The 15,894-nt window shown below is 44.4% G+C and overlaps 1 protein-coding gene across 1 annotated transcript in view; it reads right to left on the bottom strand.

Moving 5' to 3' along the window:
- Nucleotides 1-2,237, bottom strand: part of Marchf4 (membrane associated ring-CH-type finger 4) — a 98,975-nt gene extending 96,738 nt beyond the window's left edge. Inside the window, exon 1 of the mRNA XM_076866512.2 lies at nucleotides 1,719-2,237. Coding sequence (XP_076722627.1) covers nucleotides 1,719-2,237 — 519 coding nt within the window. The remainder of the gene's footprint in view (nucleotides 1-1,718) is intronic.
- Between the last annotated feature and the right edge of the window lie 13,657 nt (nucleotides 2,238-15,894).

Raw genomic sequence — 15,894 nt, 5'->3', positions numbered from 1 at the left:
GATGGCAAACAGTGCCTTGCAGAAATTGGAAAAGAGGCACAGAGACATAAAGCTGTTTGAAGAAGTTCACACAGCAGATGAAATATTTCCCAGGACACATTCCAAGTCCTGCTGTTTTCTCGAGACTCTCGAGTGCTCTAGCCAGAAGGCACACTCCCAGCAGCCCCTGTAACATGCACACCTGAGCCAGCCCATGTGGGAGAAGAAAGAAATTGCTTAGGAAGGTAGGAAACTGAATAATTTTTTCTTTTGGAGAAGATGAAGTTCCTGATGGGGAAGATCCTGACCCAGAGCAACCCAAAGTAAGGCTCACTCTCGACACCCCACCCCGTGGCACTGCCTTGGCAGTGGAGCAAAAGGCTGGAAGAAAGGTGTGGAGCAGACATCCTGGACCTTCTCACCTAACAGGAGTTTTCAACTCTGGGCAACATTTTGTTTGGTGCTTCAGGTCATCTTAGTCACAGGGAGGAGGAACACAGCCCTCAGCTTCTCAGAGACATTTATTCACACTGAGATCTAAATCACTTCCCCTTATCATTCCCAGGCTTCAGCCCCAGGCATCATGGGTCCCTGAAGTGCTTTGTCCATTCAGAGCAAAGAGAAAAAAAAAAATGAATGAAAATGTCAGCTAAGCCTGCCTTGCACAGAGCAAGCCCTCAACAAGAACCAGGGCTGGTCAGGAGCACTAAGGTGGAATTATTTGCCTTATTCAAGGCACACCCAGAAGTCTTCCCTATGCTTCAGGAAATTAGCAAAGAGGAGGCCAAGGTGAGCACAAAATCCTGCTTATGTTGGAATCGAATATTCCTTTGCCCGAATCACTAATGAGTTCAGATCTTTCAGGTGATCCTTTTCTGTCTGTGATTATCTGCAAAGTATTTTCACAACTCATTACTTCTGAAGAGTGTACACATGCTACCCAGTGTTTCAGGCACTGGATTGTAAGTGGAGTAGTAAATGAGGTGTCTGCAAAAACCTGAATGGACAGGGTGGGGAGGACCCACTGGACTTGAGAAATGTGTCCACCACGGGATGCTTGGCATCCCCTGTCCTGGGTGGGGAAAGTTTTAAGGGAGATTCTTTGTCAGTGCACATTAGGCCGATGAAGAGGAATCGATATGACCGGATTCCCTACTTCCTTCTCCATGACCCTTAAAGTCACTCGTACCTAGACTTGCCTACCAGCTCCAATATAGGAAAACTTGAGAGTGTTCGAGAAAACTGAGATAGTCTCAAAGTGAAAAATATAGACTTACTGAATTTCACCTATAATAACAGGGAAAGAGAATAAACTCTTGGCACACTTTCAGAGAGGGAAGAAGTTTGACAGTGGGGCTGAAGATGATCTGGGGAAGATGTGACTGGCAAGAAATCAGTGAAAAGGATATCCTGGCAACAGGCCTGAACATACCACCAAGTCCCTTCATTTCTTTTGGATCTTGGATTGGAGTGATGTTTATGGAATCTTTTGGATGGAGTTGAAGTCACTAGTACGGAGAGAAAAATGTAAAAACCAGGGTACAACTGAGCCACCAAACAGCCTCCATCAGAAACCAGACATCTATTGGGCAAACTTCACTACAAGAAACATCACTGAGAAGTTATTAAAACTTATAGTCCTTGACACTGGCAACGGCATGATGGTTCCCCAGGGCAAGCAGGTGAGCAGCAACCTGCAGGACCTGGAGATGCCACAAGGAAGGGGGAAAGGGACTCACCTGTTCTGGCCCCTGGAAGCAGATGCGGCAGAGCGGAGTCCTCATACCACTGTCCAAGCTACTGCCCAGTGAGTAGCGATCCTCAGCCTTCTTACAGAAATCATCTGAGGAGGCACTGCTGAGCAGTGAGGCAGGTGGCTCTGCTTGGCCACCCCAGTCATCTTCCACAGAAGAAGTTGGCAAAGGTGGTGGAGGTGGCAGAGGAGGGGTCTCCCTGCCCACCACTTCTCGAGGGCCCCTCCAGCCTGCCCACCCTCCGGCGCCCAGAGCCGGAAGGGTGTTGTTGTTGGCTGCCACACCCGGGGGCTGGGGGTCGCCGTGCATGGGCAGGGGCGCTGGAGGGGGGCGCCTCAGTAGGAAAACCTTCAGGTCATTGAAGAGCATGCGGCAGCGGCACTTGAGGAGACCCTGGTGGCGCAACATCTGGGGAGCTGGGGTGCACAATCCACAGCAGTACCAGCCACAGAAGCAGTAGCAGCACCACCACCACCAGAACAGCCCACCCAGGGGCATCAGCATGTGCCCACAGAAAGCAGAGGACCAAGAGGGCAGCTGGAGTCTTTGAAGAGGTGAATAGGATGGGGCTTGGGGTCCACAGTGTTGCTGTTACTGGAGGAATCTCCTTTCTTACTGGTTCTTCTTACAACCCCTCCAAACAGCAAATAAATTGCTCCCAGAACTGAGAACTGTGAGTCACTGATTCTGAACTCTACCTGGAAAATGCAAAACAAAAAAGTTTTTCTTGCCTTTGCCGCCCAACCCCTTCTCAGACTTTGCTCAAGCTGTCTCCTTTTCTGCCTTTGACCCCAAGACTCTGGAAGGAGCAGGGTGACCGAAGAAGTGTTGAAGCTGGGCTGTTAGAACATTAAGATCAATGTCTAATTGTTAAAAGTTCCCCAGGAAAAGATTACTGGGTTCTTCTCGAACCCCTTGGCAGTGGTAAATCTCTTTCTTTTATATAAAAGGGTGAGGAAGGTTATAAATCAAATTTGAAGTGGACTGAGCTGGGTTTAGGGAAATCTAGCTCAATAAAGAATTGAGGGCTGCATATGTGAGAGAGAAAAGGTAGTTTTCCTCAGGTAATAGGAGGGAACCGGTTGAGGGGGAAAAGGTGGAGGCGGAAAGGAGGCTGGAAGAAGTTTTAATTCTCCTGGGCAGAAAACTGGGGCAATTAACCCCCGGAAGCACCAGAGTTGCTTTAAGAACAGTTGGGTGGAGGAGAGAAGGTTGCAGGCTATATTGGGCAAGGGGGTTGTGCTTTGCCTATGCAGCCAAAGGGCTACACGGAAGAAGGGAGAGCCAATTTGGTGAACAGAGGTGGGAAAATAGGGGGTCGTGGGAGAGGAAAGGAAGGGAGAACAAGAAAAGATCTTTTAACCCTCGCAGAGCCACGTCCTTCCTGAGAGTGAAAATCCTGGCTAGAGGAAGGGTGTGTATGGGGGTGGGTGTAGAGGGGGGTAGAAGAGGGGCGTGTGGGAGGGGACGGGAGAAAGAAATAGTTACATTATCTCAGCCCCTAACCCACTCCTGCTGCAGGCTGCAAATCCGTGGCCCCCTCCCCTTGGTTCCATCAAAGGTCCCTTCGGGCGAGGTGGGAGAAGGGCAGATCCCGGCGGGCGAGTGGCCTCGCCTTCTTCTCCTCTTCCTCCTCTGGGTCGTTGTCACCCTCCTCTGGCTCTTGGGCTGCCCGCGCCCGCCGCCGCTGCTGTGGCGGCAGAGGCGACTGCTGGTCGGCGTCCGGGTGTCTCCGGGGCGGGGGCTGCTCGGGCTCGTCCTCTGGCTGCTGCCCGCCGTCCGGCGCGGTCGCGACTCCGGGCTTCATGATCCTCCTCCTCCTCCTCCTCCTTCCCGGGGGGCCGGCCCTGAGCCCCCGCGCCCGGGCAGTGCTGCCATGCAACCAGAGACGAGGCAGGCGTGGGGGTGGGGGCGGTTGGGGAGTGAGGAGGGGGGATGATACAAAAATGAAAGAATACTAAGGTAATAATTCGATTCTCAGATAATCAGGAAAGAGTGCTTCTGGTGGGTGGGGGCGGAGGAGGGCGGCAGCCAGGTCTTCTCGGCAGCTCTGCCCCCGCTACCCCCACCAAGGGCGGCCTCGCCGGGCTCCGTGCCCCCGCCCCCACCCCGCCCCTCCCTCCTGTCGCGGCCTCTGGCTGGCTGGGCTCGCGGTGGCTACCTCTCCTCGAAGATGCAACTAGGTAAGGCTTGTCGGCGGTGCCAGCCGAAGGTGGGGACGGGGAAGCGGAGCAACGTGGCCGAGGTGGGAGGCAGCCGGCACTTGGCTCCAGCTTGGTCCTCGAGACTCCCCCGAACCGTGTACAGATATATCTCGTATAAAAAGCTGAAAGGAAGCAAATCAGATTCCAGGCTGCTGCCAGGTGTTGTCTTCCGCCGTTGCTCAGCACCCGCCGCGGCGACTGCTGCCCCCCTGGCTCAGTTCCCAAAGGGGTGGTGCTGGAAGGGAGGTGGCGGGGCGGCAGGCTGACGGTCCGAGGACTGGAAACGAGGTTGCCGGAGCCCGGAGGCTCCCAGCGATTTCCACCGCCGCGGCCGAGGCCGCCGCCGCTGCATTCAGCACCCGGGGCGAGTGGACAGCTCCCACCCAGACCCCGCGCGTCACGCTAGTGGGGGCCTGACGCAGACGCCACGGAGGGATGGAGGAGGGAAAGGAGACGAGAGGGAAAGAGGCTAGAGGGAGAGGGAGCAGGAGGAGGAGAAAAGAACCGTGCGAGGGAAGGGGATGGGGAGGGACCAAGGGAAAGGGAGGTAGCAAGAGAGGAGGGAGCCAAGTGAAGAGTAAAAGGTAAAGGCAGAAAGGTAACTGGGATGGCGGGGGTGGGGGCGGTGTGATTCAGGTACTAACTCCCGCATTTCCACCAGGTGGAAACTATCAGTATGGATGGAACCGTTTGTAGGATTTCTGCCCATTTATTGTCACCGCTGCCTTCAGTGCACGTACGCAGAGACGGTACCTCTCAACCAGTGTCCATGTCGCTATTCATATAAACACTTAAAGTAGTTGTCGGTCTGCAAGCTTTGGAAGAGACAAAGTTTTGTGACTTTGATATTGGAGCTTGGACTTGACGCAGACTAAAGTCCCTCGTGTCTAAGACCTCATGAGAAAGAAACTTGAAACCTACAAGCAGAAAGGACAAAGCTAGCACCACGTTTGACCGTTTCTCCCTCTAGAATTTAAGCTCCAATAGGCCGGCTGTTTATTTTGTTGGTTTGTTTGTTTTGGCCCATTTTGATTCCATGTGCCCAAGTCAGTGGCATATAGTAAGGTAAATATTTGTTAAATAACTTGTGATCGCCATGGCCACAATCATCATTACTCCAAATCTAGTCCTTTTTCAGTGTGAATCATAAGAATCCAGAGAAATATTATAGCCTCATCTTAACCAATATCCCCAACTGCTTCCATATCCAAACTTTTTACTGAGCCACCTGCAAGGAGTAATTTGAAATGGATTTTAATTTCCTCTCATTTTTCTGCTTCTGACTCATGTCACCCTACCCCCATCTCTCTCAAGGAGTTTATAGTGAGCAGAAAAGTATCCCTCAATGTGCAGAGCTAGAGGAAGAAGGATATTTAAAAGAGTTTGTGTAAATAACCAGTAATTGCAGCTGGAGACTTTGGTCATTTAAAATTTAAAAATACTTCTTGACTTTTCTCTTAATATCTCTCTCTCTCTCTCTCTCTCTCTCTCTCTCACACACACACACACACACACACACACACACACACATACACACCTCCAGGGTCATAGACTTGGGGAAGATATTCCGATGAGTCATCTATACAGCTGTGATAATGTGTCTAGAAACACTGAAACCATAGACACAGCACCATGCAAAATCTCTGCACCAAAATATGATTGGCATGAAGTTCAGCCCAATGAATCATAAGAAAACTACCCCTTTGCTGACATCTCCTGAATGATTCATTCCTTATAAGCTCTAAGGAACAAGAATTTACGTCTGGGTCTTGATTAACCCTGCATGGCTGCTTATCTGAATCATGCCCCAGTACACACTATGGATGCTAAGACCCTGCCCAAGATGAGTGGTTTGAGAATGATGCTGATGCTTTTAATAACTACAAAATAATGCTTAAATTATTGATATCTGTATGGACAATGTGCTATGAAAACAAACTTCTTTATTGAAAATCATCTGTGTTCCACATTACCCTGTATCCGCCTCTGGCATTGTGCAATTTGCTATAAAAATCATCTCATTCACCTCCCTTCATATGACTCAGAGCTCCTTGAAGGGACCAGTATTTATATTTGTATCAGCAGCATATAACACCACACCTAGAGTCCAGTAGATGACAAAAAAAATAGCTTTATGAATAAATAGATATTTTTTATTCCAGTGAAGTTACATATTTCTCCCCTTTGGTCTAGACAAATATGTGTGACATACATGACAAAATATCTGCTTTGTCTAAAATTGATGTTTAGGTTTATATTCATAAAATGCTAGTTTCAAATGTGTTATGCAAGTGAACTGGAGTACAAAATAGAAAAACCATCTGAAGCCTATCTTCAGAGTCATAGAAATGGGTGATGTTCATAATAAGACCCCTTCTCCCAACCCTTCCACTGTAAGAATAAAGATTTGTGTAAACGATAAGTTGCCAAGGTTGGGAACTCTATTGTGTATATAATGGGAATCCTGAAAAACATTTCACTGAGTTAGACTCTCCTTATGTTGGTGTTGAATCATGAGCCCCGAGAGTAAAAACAACCATAAAGAAAATGTTAAATCAATGGATCTCCATTTAAACATTCAAACAGTATTTACTGAACACCAATCATAGGTAAGCAATAGTGTTGGAAGATAAAGAGAGCACAAAAATGAGTTTGTTGGAATTGCATCTTGTAGGGTCTTCTATGTACATACTCATAATGAAAAGCATAAAATAATAAGTGCAACAAAGTCTGAGAAGTTTTAGGAGTGTTCTGAATAGGGAGGTAACACAGTTTGGCAGCAATTAGGAGAGGTGGGAAGATTGGGGCGGGGGGGGGGGGGGGGGGAGAGATGGAAATAGATGCCAGATCTCTAGGAAAGCTTTTTTTCAAGAAATGACATTTGAACTAAGTTAAAGTATATAGAATTCAAAGGAAGAAAGCACATTCCTGGCAGTAGAAACACTGAATACTTTAGCTCTTCCATTTGGTTGGGCTGGAAGGGGATTGAAGCTAAGTAGCTAGAAGTGAAGGAGCCAGATTACAGAAGGCCCTAAATGCCACTCTAGGGAAGATTTATTCATTGACCAGGTACTTGTTTTAATGGTTTTAAAGATTTGGAGCTGAAGGTGAAGGGCAAAAATAAACTTTATCACTGAGCAGGTTAATTAACTGTATGGAATTTCATTGCAAACAGGTGGGAAGCAATCAATATTTTTCATTTCATGCCAGAAAGTTCTCAGTTCCTTAATAGATTTATTCTTTTAAATGGGTTTGTTTTCAGATATATTTCATTACATACAGAGATGTTGGGGTCATATCAATTAGACGAAGAGTAGAAGAATGAAAGGCTCCATGGAATTGTCTACAGGAAGAAACATTAGAAGACTCAAAAATTCAGACCCAGTGACTCATTGTGAAGGTCTCTGCACTTGATTCTCCACACTCTAAATGGATTTCAGGCTGGTTGTTGTTGTTTCTTCTTTACCTATGCAACAGTACCAAGGTTATAGGAGATTTTACAGAGACTTAAAAAAAAAAAAAAAAGATCTCTGGAAAGATTAGACAGCTCTGATCCAAATATCCCACAGCCAAGTGTCAGACAAAGGCTAGAATTCATACATTTTCTGATCCTCAGTATAATTTGCTTTCCTAAATTTTGCTCTATCCCAGTTGACTCTCCTCAAATATATAGCTCCTTAAGAATAATTGCACAGTTACTATTAATATGCAAATTATTAACCAAATACAGGACCTCATGCCCTCTTCTTATGTACTCAGAAATGCCTGGGTGCTCATTAAAAACAGAAATTCTAAGGTGCCACATCCAAGTCTACTGAATAAGAATTTCTTGGGGAGCAACCTGGGAATTCACATTTTGATAAGTACCTTACTCAAGTGATTTTTCTGCTCTTGAATCATGTGGCAGGTATTATTTTTCACATCTTTCAGATAAGAAAACTGAGGTTGGAAGTCTAAGGTCATGCAGTTGGTAAATGCCAAAGTTGAGATTCTAACAGAGGCCTCCCTGGACCTGAAGCCTGTGTTCTTCTTACTGTGTAACACTCCATTTTTAATTAATTTTCCAGGTGCCACATTGGAATCTCCACATAGTTATTTGTCTACCAAAATGAGTTCCATGTCAAAAGACAGTTCAACAGGAGGGTTAAGGAGCTTTTAAAATGTCCCCCACAGATCCCTGCCTAGGGACATCGATGCCCTTATTTAACCTCCTCTTGAGCAGGGTTGGACCTCCTGACTTCTCTAATTGAATAACAAAAGTGATGGGATATCCCTTCAGAGGTAAGGGTGCTAAATTCTGTGACTTTGACCTTGCTGACATTCTCTCTGGCTCTGCTCACTTACTCATTGTGATGGAAGCCAGCCACTGTGTTGTGACGGCCCTATGGAGAGGACCTGGTAGCGAGGACCATGTAGTGAGCAAATGACAAGGAACCAAGGCCCTAAGTCCAACAGCCCATGAGGAACTGAGTATTGCCAACAGCTATGTGAATGAACTTGGCAGTGGATCCTTTCCCAGCTGAACCTTGAGTGACTACAGCATATCTTGACAGTACCCTCATGAAAGTGCCTGAGCAGCTCACGTGCACCTGAATTTCCTAACGTACAAAAACCATGAGATAAATGAAGTCATTCTAAGTCCTCTGTACACTGTCATGTCTCTCACCACCAACACATATACAGAGACAGCTACCTTTCTGCCAGAGTTCATTTTAAATAGATATCAGTCTAAAAATACCCTGGATGAGATAAAGTTTCTAGAATCCCTTATTGGGCCGAAGGACCTGGTAGAATCCGAAATGACTATGAACTCATGAGAAGGAAATGCTCAACAGGAAGGGAAAATGCTACCATCATTATCTTCCATTTCTTTTTCTAGAATGTAGACTTCATAGAGTAGGGATTTTGTTCTGATGTTCGGGCCTATGTCAGTGATGGCATATAGCAGGTGCTCAATAAATATTTATTGAAAAGATTATGGTCAGTATCACCACAGTCATCATTACTCCAAGTCTAGTCCTCTTTTACTTATGGATCATGAGAATCCAGAGCAACATTACAGCCTCATCTTAACTAATATCCTCAACTTCCTCCTTATCTAAGCCTTTCACTGAGCCAGACAATAGGCAATTTGAAATGAATTTTAATTTCCTTTCCTATTTCGGCTCCTGACTCATGTCATCCTACCCCCATCCTTCTCAAGAAAATTCTAGTAAACAGAAAAGTGTCTCTAATGAAGTAGCCTAATGAATGCCATAAGGAAACTAAACAGGGTAATGTGATAGGGAATGATCAGCATGTATGTTGATGGAGGAACATAGATGTTTGGGGTAATATGTTACACTGCAATTGATAATTCATAACTCATACATGAGGGTACTTAGAACATCAATCACTATACCCATGCTTTCCGTACCTCAAGGTATTTCCCAGGACCTCAGACAGAATTTGATCATTGATAATGCAATGCAAGTATAAATGTGAGAACTCAATAGGGAGAAAAAAAGTATTTTGGTATGCTTAATGGGTGAGCTTGAACTCATGATGTAGGAGTGTGTCTTAAGGATCACCCCTAGAGCTTGTTAACAGTGCAGATTCTTAGGTAAGGCCGTCACCTCCAGAGATGTGGATTCAGTATATGTAGTATAAGATTTAGGATATGCACTTTTGGGTGTTCTTTGAGTGATGTTGAGGCAAGTGGTATTTCTCCATTTTTCAGAACCCTGGCAGAGGATAAAGCTCAGAGCCAGGGTCCCACCCTCCAGTTACCAGCCCCCACAAGAGCAAGGCTAGCCACTGCCTGCCATGACATCTCATGATATGAGTAAGTAAAGAGTAATTTACAAATCAGTATCAATAGGAGGTAACATAGTGAAATGGAAAAGGTGCTAAATAGAGATTTGTTTATCTACCACTGGAGTCCTGTACTATTCCTAGGGATAGGTGTGCAGTAGGGAACAAGACAGATTAAGTCCTCGTGTAGAAAATAGATAAGCAAATTAATAAGTTAATTTCCTATGGTGAATGCCATAAGGAAACTAAACAGGGTAGGGTGATACGAATGATTAGCATGCATATTGATGGAGGAACACAGAAGGTAGGAAAGTTTTCACTGAATTTAGACCAAAAGGGGGAGAAGGAACAAATGATATCAAGACCTGAGACAGAGGGTTCCAGTGGGGAAGCCAGCCAGCACAAGTGGGATGGCATGACATGTTAGGGGAACAGAAAGAAGGTTAGCTGGGGGCAAGAGAATGAGGGCATGGATGCTGGAAGGTGACATCAGAGAGGAGGACTAGAATCCTGGGTAAGGTCCTGAAACCGTGGGGAAGGAGATTGCAATTAATTCTAAGTGAGTGGGGAAGTCATGGAAAAATTTTAATTATTTGGTTTCTATTTTTTTTTAAAGACCACTTTGGTTGCTGAAAATGGAATGAAAGTAAGCAAAAGTAGAAATATTATTTGCCACTAATTCGCTCTGTGACTCCAGAGACTCATTACAACCAGGGCCCCTATTTCCCAATTGGTAAAACACTACTTGGGACTAAAAGGCAATGTGATTCTTCTAATCGCCCCCACTCCATGAAATACACTGTGGTAACGTGAATTTGAACCAAGTTCTTCTACGTGAGTGGAACGTAAGGCTCTGGTTTCCATCTCACTGCATGTCATGGTCATTTGATAGCAGTTCTGCGCTTCTTCTTCCCTCTAAGCTCCTGACTGGTTCCTGAAACCACCCAGATGGTCTTCTCCCCCTGCCACATCCCAGCCCAGAGCCATCTCCTGGGGGATCCAGTTTGTGGATGCTCTTGGAGGGGCATGACTGCTTTTTGTCAGCATTGGCCCTGATGTCCACCTCCTGTACCCACATTTGTGTCGACTTCTCCAAGCTCTTTTTCTGGAAAGGCAAATGATATTATTAAATATTTAATAACCCTGCAGTGAGACAGTGGGACATGATAGATGGAACCTGCTTCTCAATTGTGCTGAGAGGGTGGCTGCTGGCTCATAGTCAGGCTGGGATGAAGGAGGATGGTCTCAGCCAATGCTTCCCTGGGCTTTTATGATGTGTCCATTCCACAAGTGGTCCCAGAATGAGAGGGCCTTTGTCCTTCATGGGGACAAAAGCCTCCATAGAACGTTCCTCATTGATGACATTATCATCTTGTTTGAGTGACATGTGACTGTGCAAGGAGTATTATGTGTCTGAGATATACATGTACGCTCACATCTGCAGTGCTTAATTAAAATGTAATCCATATTTTCCTCAAAACCCCCCAGCCCACATATATATGACACCCACATCCTACTAATTTCAGCCATGTAAACAACCCATTATAACAGAGGGTCCACTTAATACAACATAGCGTTAAAAAGAGCCTGTTTTAAATGACTACCCAATGTGCACATGTAGATCAATACCTAGACAGATAGGAATATTGATTTTTAGATACTTACATAACAATAATAAAACCTTGAATTTATATACCCTCTTCTCCTGGGGAATTCACAGGATGTGTCTAGTCCTCTCTATGCAGAGACCAGAAAGTATTTATGCATGAGATGTGAAGCAGAATTAATGTAAACAGAAAATCCTATAACATTTTTGCTTATGTACCTCATGTACGTTGAGAATCAGAATCATACACCATTCAAGATAAAAGAGACTTGGATTCTGTAAATGATAACAATAATTTGTATGTAATACCATACCCACACATACTCTATGATTCTGATCTAAATAACATTACCTGGAGATTAAAATATTGCAATTGTATTTCCTGCAATGTTTATCATTTTACCTTTTAGGATTAGATATAGTTATTAAAATAGAAAGCTATTATATGGATATATAATTGGTTAAAAATCCATTAAGCTATCCATTTAAAATTCATGTGCTCTACTATATATAAGTAAATACCTCCATATTAATGTAAGAGAAACAAAGTTACCTCTTAAACCTCAGGACATAAGTCTCATAACTAGGGTCAGGGAAATAAAGTGTCCTTAGTAGATGGGGCCCATCCCAGAACTCTTTTAGTCCAGAGTCTTGATATTTGATCATTTATAATTGTGTCACCTTAGCCACTTTGCTTAACCCATGCTTGTTTCTTCGCCGGCAAACACAATGAACCCACTTCAAAGAGCTGTGTAAAGATTAAATGAAGAAATTAATGTCAAACACTTTGCATGGCATCTGGCACCTAACTCTCACCAGGAGCCAGCTATTTCCATTGTGACCATAGCCACCCTAACTCTTGCAGCATCCAGAGACCACAGAATGCATTGCACCATTTAGGGGCCACAACCTCTGCTCCCCAGAACATTCTGTAAAAGCAAAAAAGATCCATTGTAATCAGAGGCCTGTCTAATGATTTTTAAAATCCTGGTTGTCCAACTTCATCCACAGCAGCCAAACCAATAAATTTTGGTCATTCAACTCCCCAGTGAGGCATCATGTTTTCTAACCTCCTAAGCAGGCACTACAGCCTTTTCCTGTCACTAGTTGGCTCACCTTGACATGTTGTCACCCTTCTTCTTTCCTGATCTAGAGACTCTGCTTTCTGCCCCTGGACCACTGAGAAATTCCCCTTTGTATATATCCCTGCAGTCATGTACACAGGAAAACTGGCCCAGCCAATGTTCTTCTCTAAGTCAGTTGTGTGGAACACATGGGTGTGAGTCGAGAATGTGTACGTGAACAACACTGGATCTGGATCCCAGGCATCCTAGACCTGCTCTTCAGTGCAAGTCACTTGACCTCTCAGAGCCCTGTCTGCCTTATCTAGAGAATGAGGCTGCTCCTGCCTACCTGGGAGAGTGGTATGAGAATGGAAATAGAACCTACTTGTGTGTAAGCGCCTTGCTCGATGCTAGGCATTAGCACCACTGAAGAGAAGCGTGGCTTAGTGCTAAATAAGGAATTGGCTGCAAATTCCTTACTCAGATTTGCAGTTCTGTTGGGCAGGACTTATTAGCTAAAATAAAATCCCATGCCTTCTTGAAAATTATTTTCACTCAGGGTTGGTCCTAGCTAGGGGCTGGTAAACTTTGTTCAATTTTTCATATACTTGTGAAATTTGAGCACATTCTCTCTTACTGACAGACTATAATGACTATAATAAACAGGGAAGCCTCTGCTCTAATAAACAAGTAATTATGGTTGACAATAAAAGGGTAAACATGATGCCAATTAGCAGCTTTTCTCATAGCTGTTCATGGTTTGGGGAACCCATGTACACATATCTGGAAATACAGATAGGTCTGGCCACTCTATGTTCTCATCCATGGACACATGAATATGTGAGCAATGGGCAACATCTTGTCAAAACTTTTTTTTCAATAAAAAATAGTGTCTTCTTCACTCAAGAAAAAGAGGTCACTTTGGCTTCTTAGTTTCCTGTATAATTCCTATAAACTCAGGTTTCCTAGTAACCTTGTGTCATTCTTTACACAAAGTGCCTTTAGCTAACATGGACACTGACCTCCCTACTTTGATTCTTTCAGAGGGGTGGGCAACAGAGGCTTGAAAGAAGGAGGTGGCTAAGATTTGTAAACAATTATAAAGCAACAAATTGTCCTTATTGAACCAAGAGAGAGAAAAACCACCCAGGGAGACAATGACACAAATGGAGGTTCTGTCCTGCTTTCAGAAAAGACGTGGCTTGGTACCTCTCTTCCAAATCACACAGCATTCCCATTTATGCTTCCCTAGAGATGGGCTACAAAACTGTTTTCAGTGAGAATCAGACATAATTAGTTCCCTGGCCAAGAGCAAAATTCTTGGAGGCCCCACCTATAAATATTTCTTGAAGATGCCTTTTAAAATTTTTCTGTATTTTTTTTGGGGGGGTTAATATGGGAAGCAAAGGAAACACAGGCTCTCTTCCATAACTATTTTCTTCCTCTAATAATAATCCTTATTAGTGTCACTTTTTGTTTTTGTTTGTTGGTTTCCTTCTCTCATCCTTCCAAGGCCACAACTTCAAAAAGCCTCCTTGGATAAGGACATGAGGAAATCAGTATTTCCCAGTTGTGAAAGACACTAACTTATGGTTCAGAAAGACTTGGTTTCAATCCCAGTTCCTCCACTGTTTCAGTTGGTATCAGTTATGTTTTTCTGTAATAACAAACAGCACCAAAATTTCAGTTTCTTAACATAATAAATGTTTAGTTTGCCTTTATTCCAAGTCAGTGCAGGTCCACATCACTCTGCAGGGCATCAGCCTTCATGTAGGAAATCAGCAATCTACTCATCTTATGATTCCTCCATTTAATAATGCTCCTTTGACTTCTGTGGCACAAAAGCAAAGTGTTAAATATCACATGCTTGTTCTGAAATGTGTCAGTTTGTCCAACAGTGCCTTATCACCTAAAGTCACAACACATTGGCGAAACTAGACCCAAAGAAAAAGAGGTCATTTGGGCCAATTCAAGACCCAATTGTAATGAGAGTTGGAAAATGTAGTTTTTCAGGAAAGGAAAGAGAACAGAAAATGTCAGTGGTTAATGGTGTTAACTACTATAACCATTTACCAGCCATTTGATCTGGGGAAATAACTAAGTTCTCTAAGCCTCAGTTCCCTTATCTATAAAATGGGGCAAGCAATAGTATCCCCATAATGATTTGTTGTGAAGATTGAATGTGAGAAAGGACATTAAGTGTTTGGCACAGCACCTGGCAAAGTTTTTTATAAGAGCTGGGCATAGTGGTGCACACTGTAATCCTGAGACTTGAGAAGCTGAGGCAGGAGGGTTGCAAATTCAAGGTCAGGCTCAGCATTTTAGCCAGACCCTGTCTCAAAATAAAATTTAAAAAGGACAGGGAATATAGCTCAGTTGTGGATGGCCTCTTGGGTTCAATCCCTAGTACCCCCACCTGAACACACACACTATCTTGTATAAAATGGTAGTCCCTATTATCAAATACAGTAAGGTTAACACACTTTTTACTTATTTAGACGATAGGGAAAAGTTGGCAGTTTGAAAGGAGACAGGAAGCATAATCTTCAAATTTATCATTTTAACTACTAGGCATCTCAAGAAGGCCAGGTCCTAAAGAACAGTTATGAGTGGCCATTCTTTAGGTTCATAAAGCATTGGATGTGCTCAAGGAAGTTTGTTTATTTTTGGTACCAGAGACTGAACCCAAGGGCAATTTTCCACTGACCTACAGCCAAGTCTTATTTATTTTAAGACAAGTCCTCACTATGTTACTGAGACTGGCCTCAAACTTGCAATCCTTCTGTCTGAGCCTCTCCAGTGGCTGGGATTACAGGTGTGTGCCACCATACCCAGCTGTCACGGCAGTGTAGCATGAATGGCCTTTATCTATCACTGCCCATTGTATTGGTAGGATCCTTGTAGGAACCAGATGACAGATATACTCAGAGAATTTCTAATATAGGTACTATTCACAGATAGGTAAGTAGGATTAAGGGGACAAGTGAAGAGTATTAAGTCATCAAGAAGATGTCACCAGGGGGTTAAGGCCACCCTTAGATCTGAAGGAGAAAGGGAGGAAGTGCTGCTTTGTTTCCTGGCCAACAGAAGCACCAGTCATGGTGGGATGTGGCCACTGTCAGAACGCTGAAAGCTCAGGGAGGAAGCAGGAGGAATAAATATCCCGATTTCTCTTTCCTTCCTTGATGGTGCTACCCATTGCCAAACCCAACTGAGAGCCACATGGCAGGGGAGTCTAGGTCTCTGGGTCACAGGGATCAGTGTCCAGGGCAGAGAATTCATCTGAGTTGGGGACACACAGCATAGCTGCAAACGAGTTCTCCCTCTCTGTTCACTTTTAGCTGCCTTCTTCTTCTCCACTCCTCCTGCTTTTACTTCCCTAGGTCAACTGAGCATCTCCTTAAGTGAAAAGTGATACAAAATGGAGAAATTAAAGCCACCACACTTCCACCCACCAGGCAGAATGAGCAATTCCCAAGCGTCATCCTCTAGCA

This window comes from Callospermophilus lateralis, chromosome 9 (assembly GCF_048772815.1).
Source record: "Callospermophilus lateralis isolate mCalLat2 chromosome 9, mCalLat2.hap1, whole genome shotgun sequence".
In the NCBI taxonomy this organism is placed as follows: Eukaryota; Metazoa; Chordata; class Mammalia; order Rodentia; family Sciuridae; genus Callospermophilus; species Callospermophilus lateralis.
The sequence above is the reverse complement of the archived record's forward strand: the minus strand, read 5'-3'. Positions and strand labels throughout refer to the sequence as shown.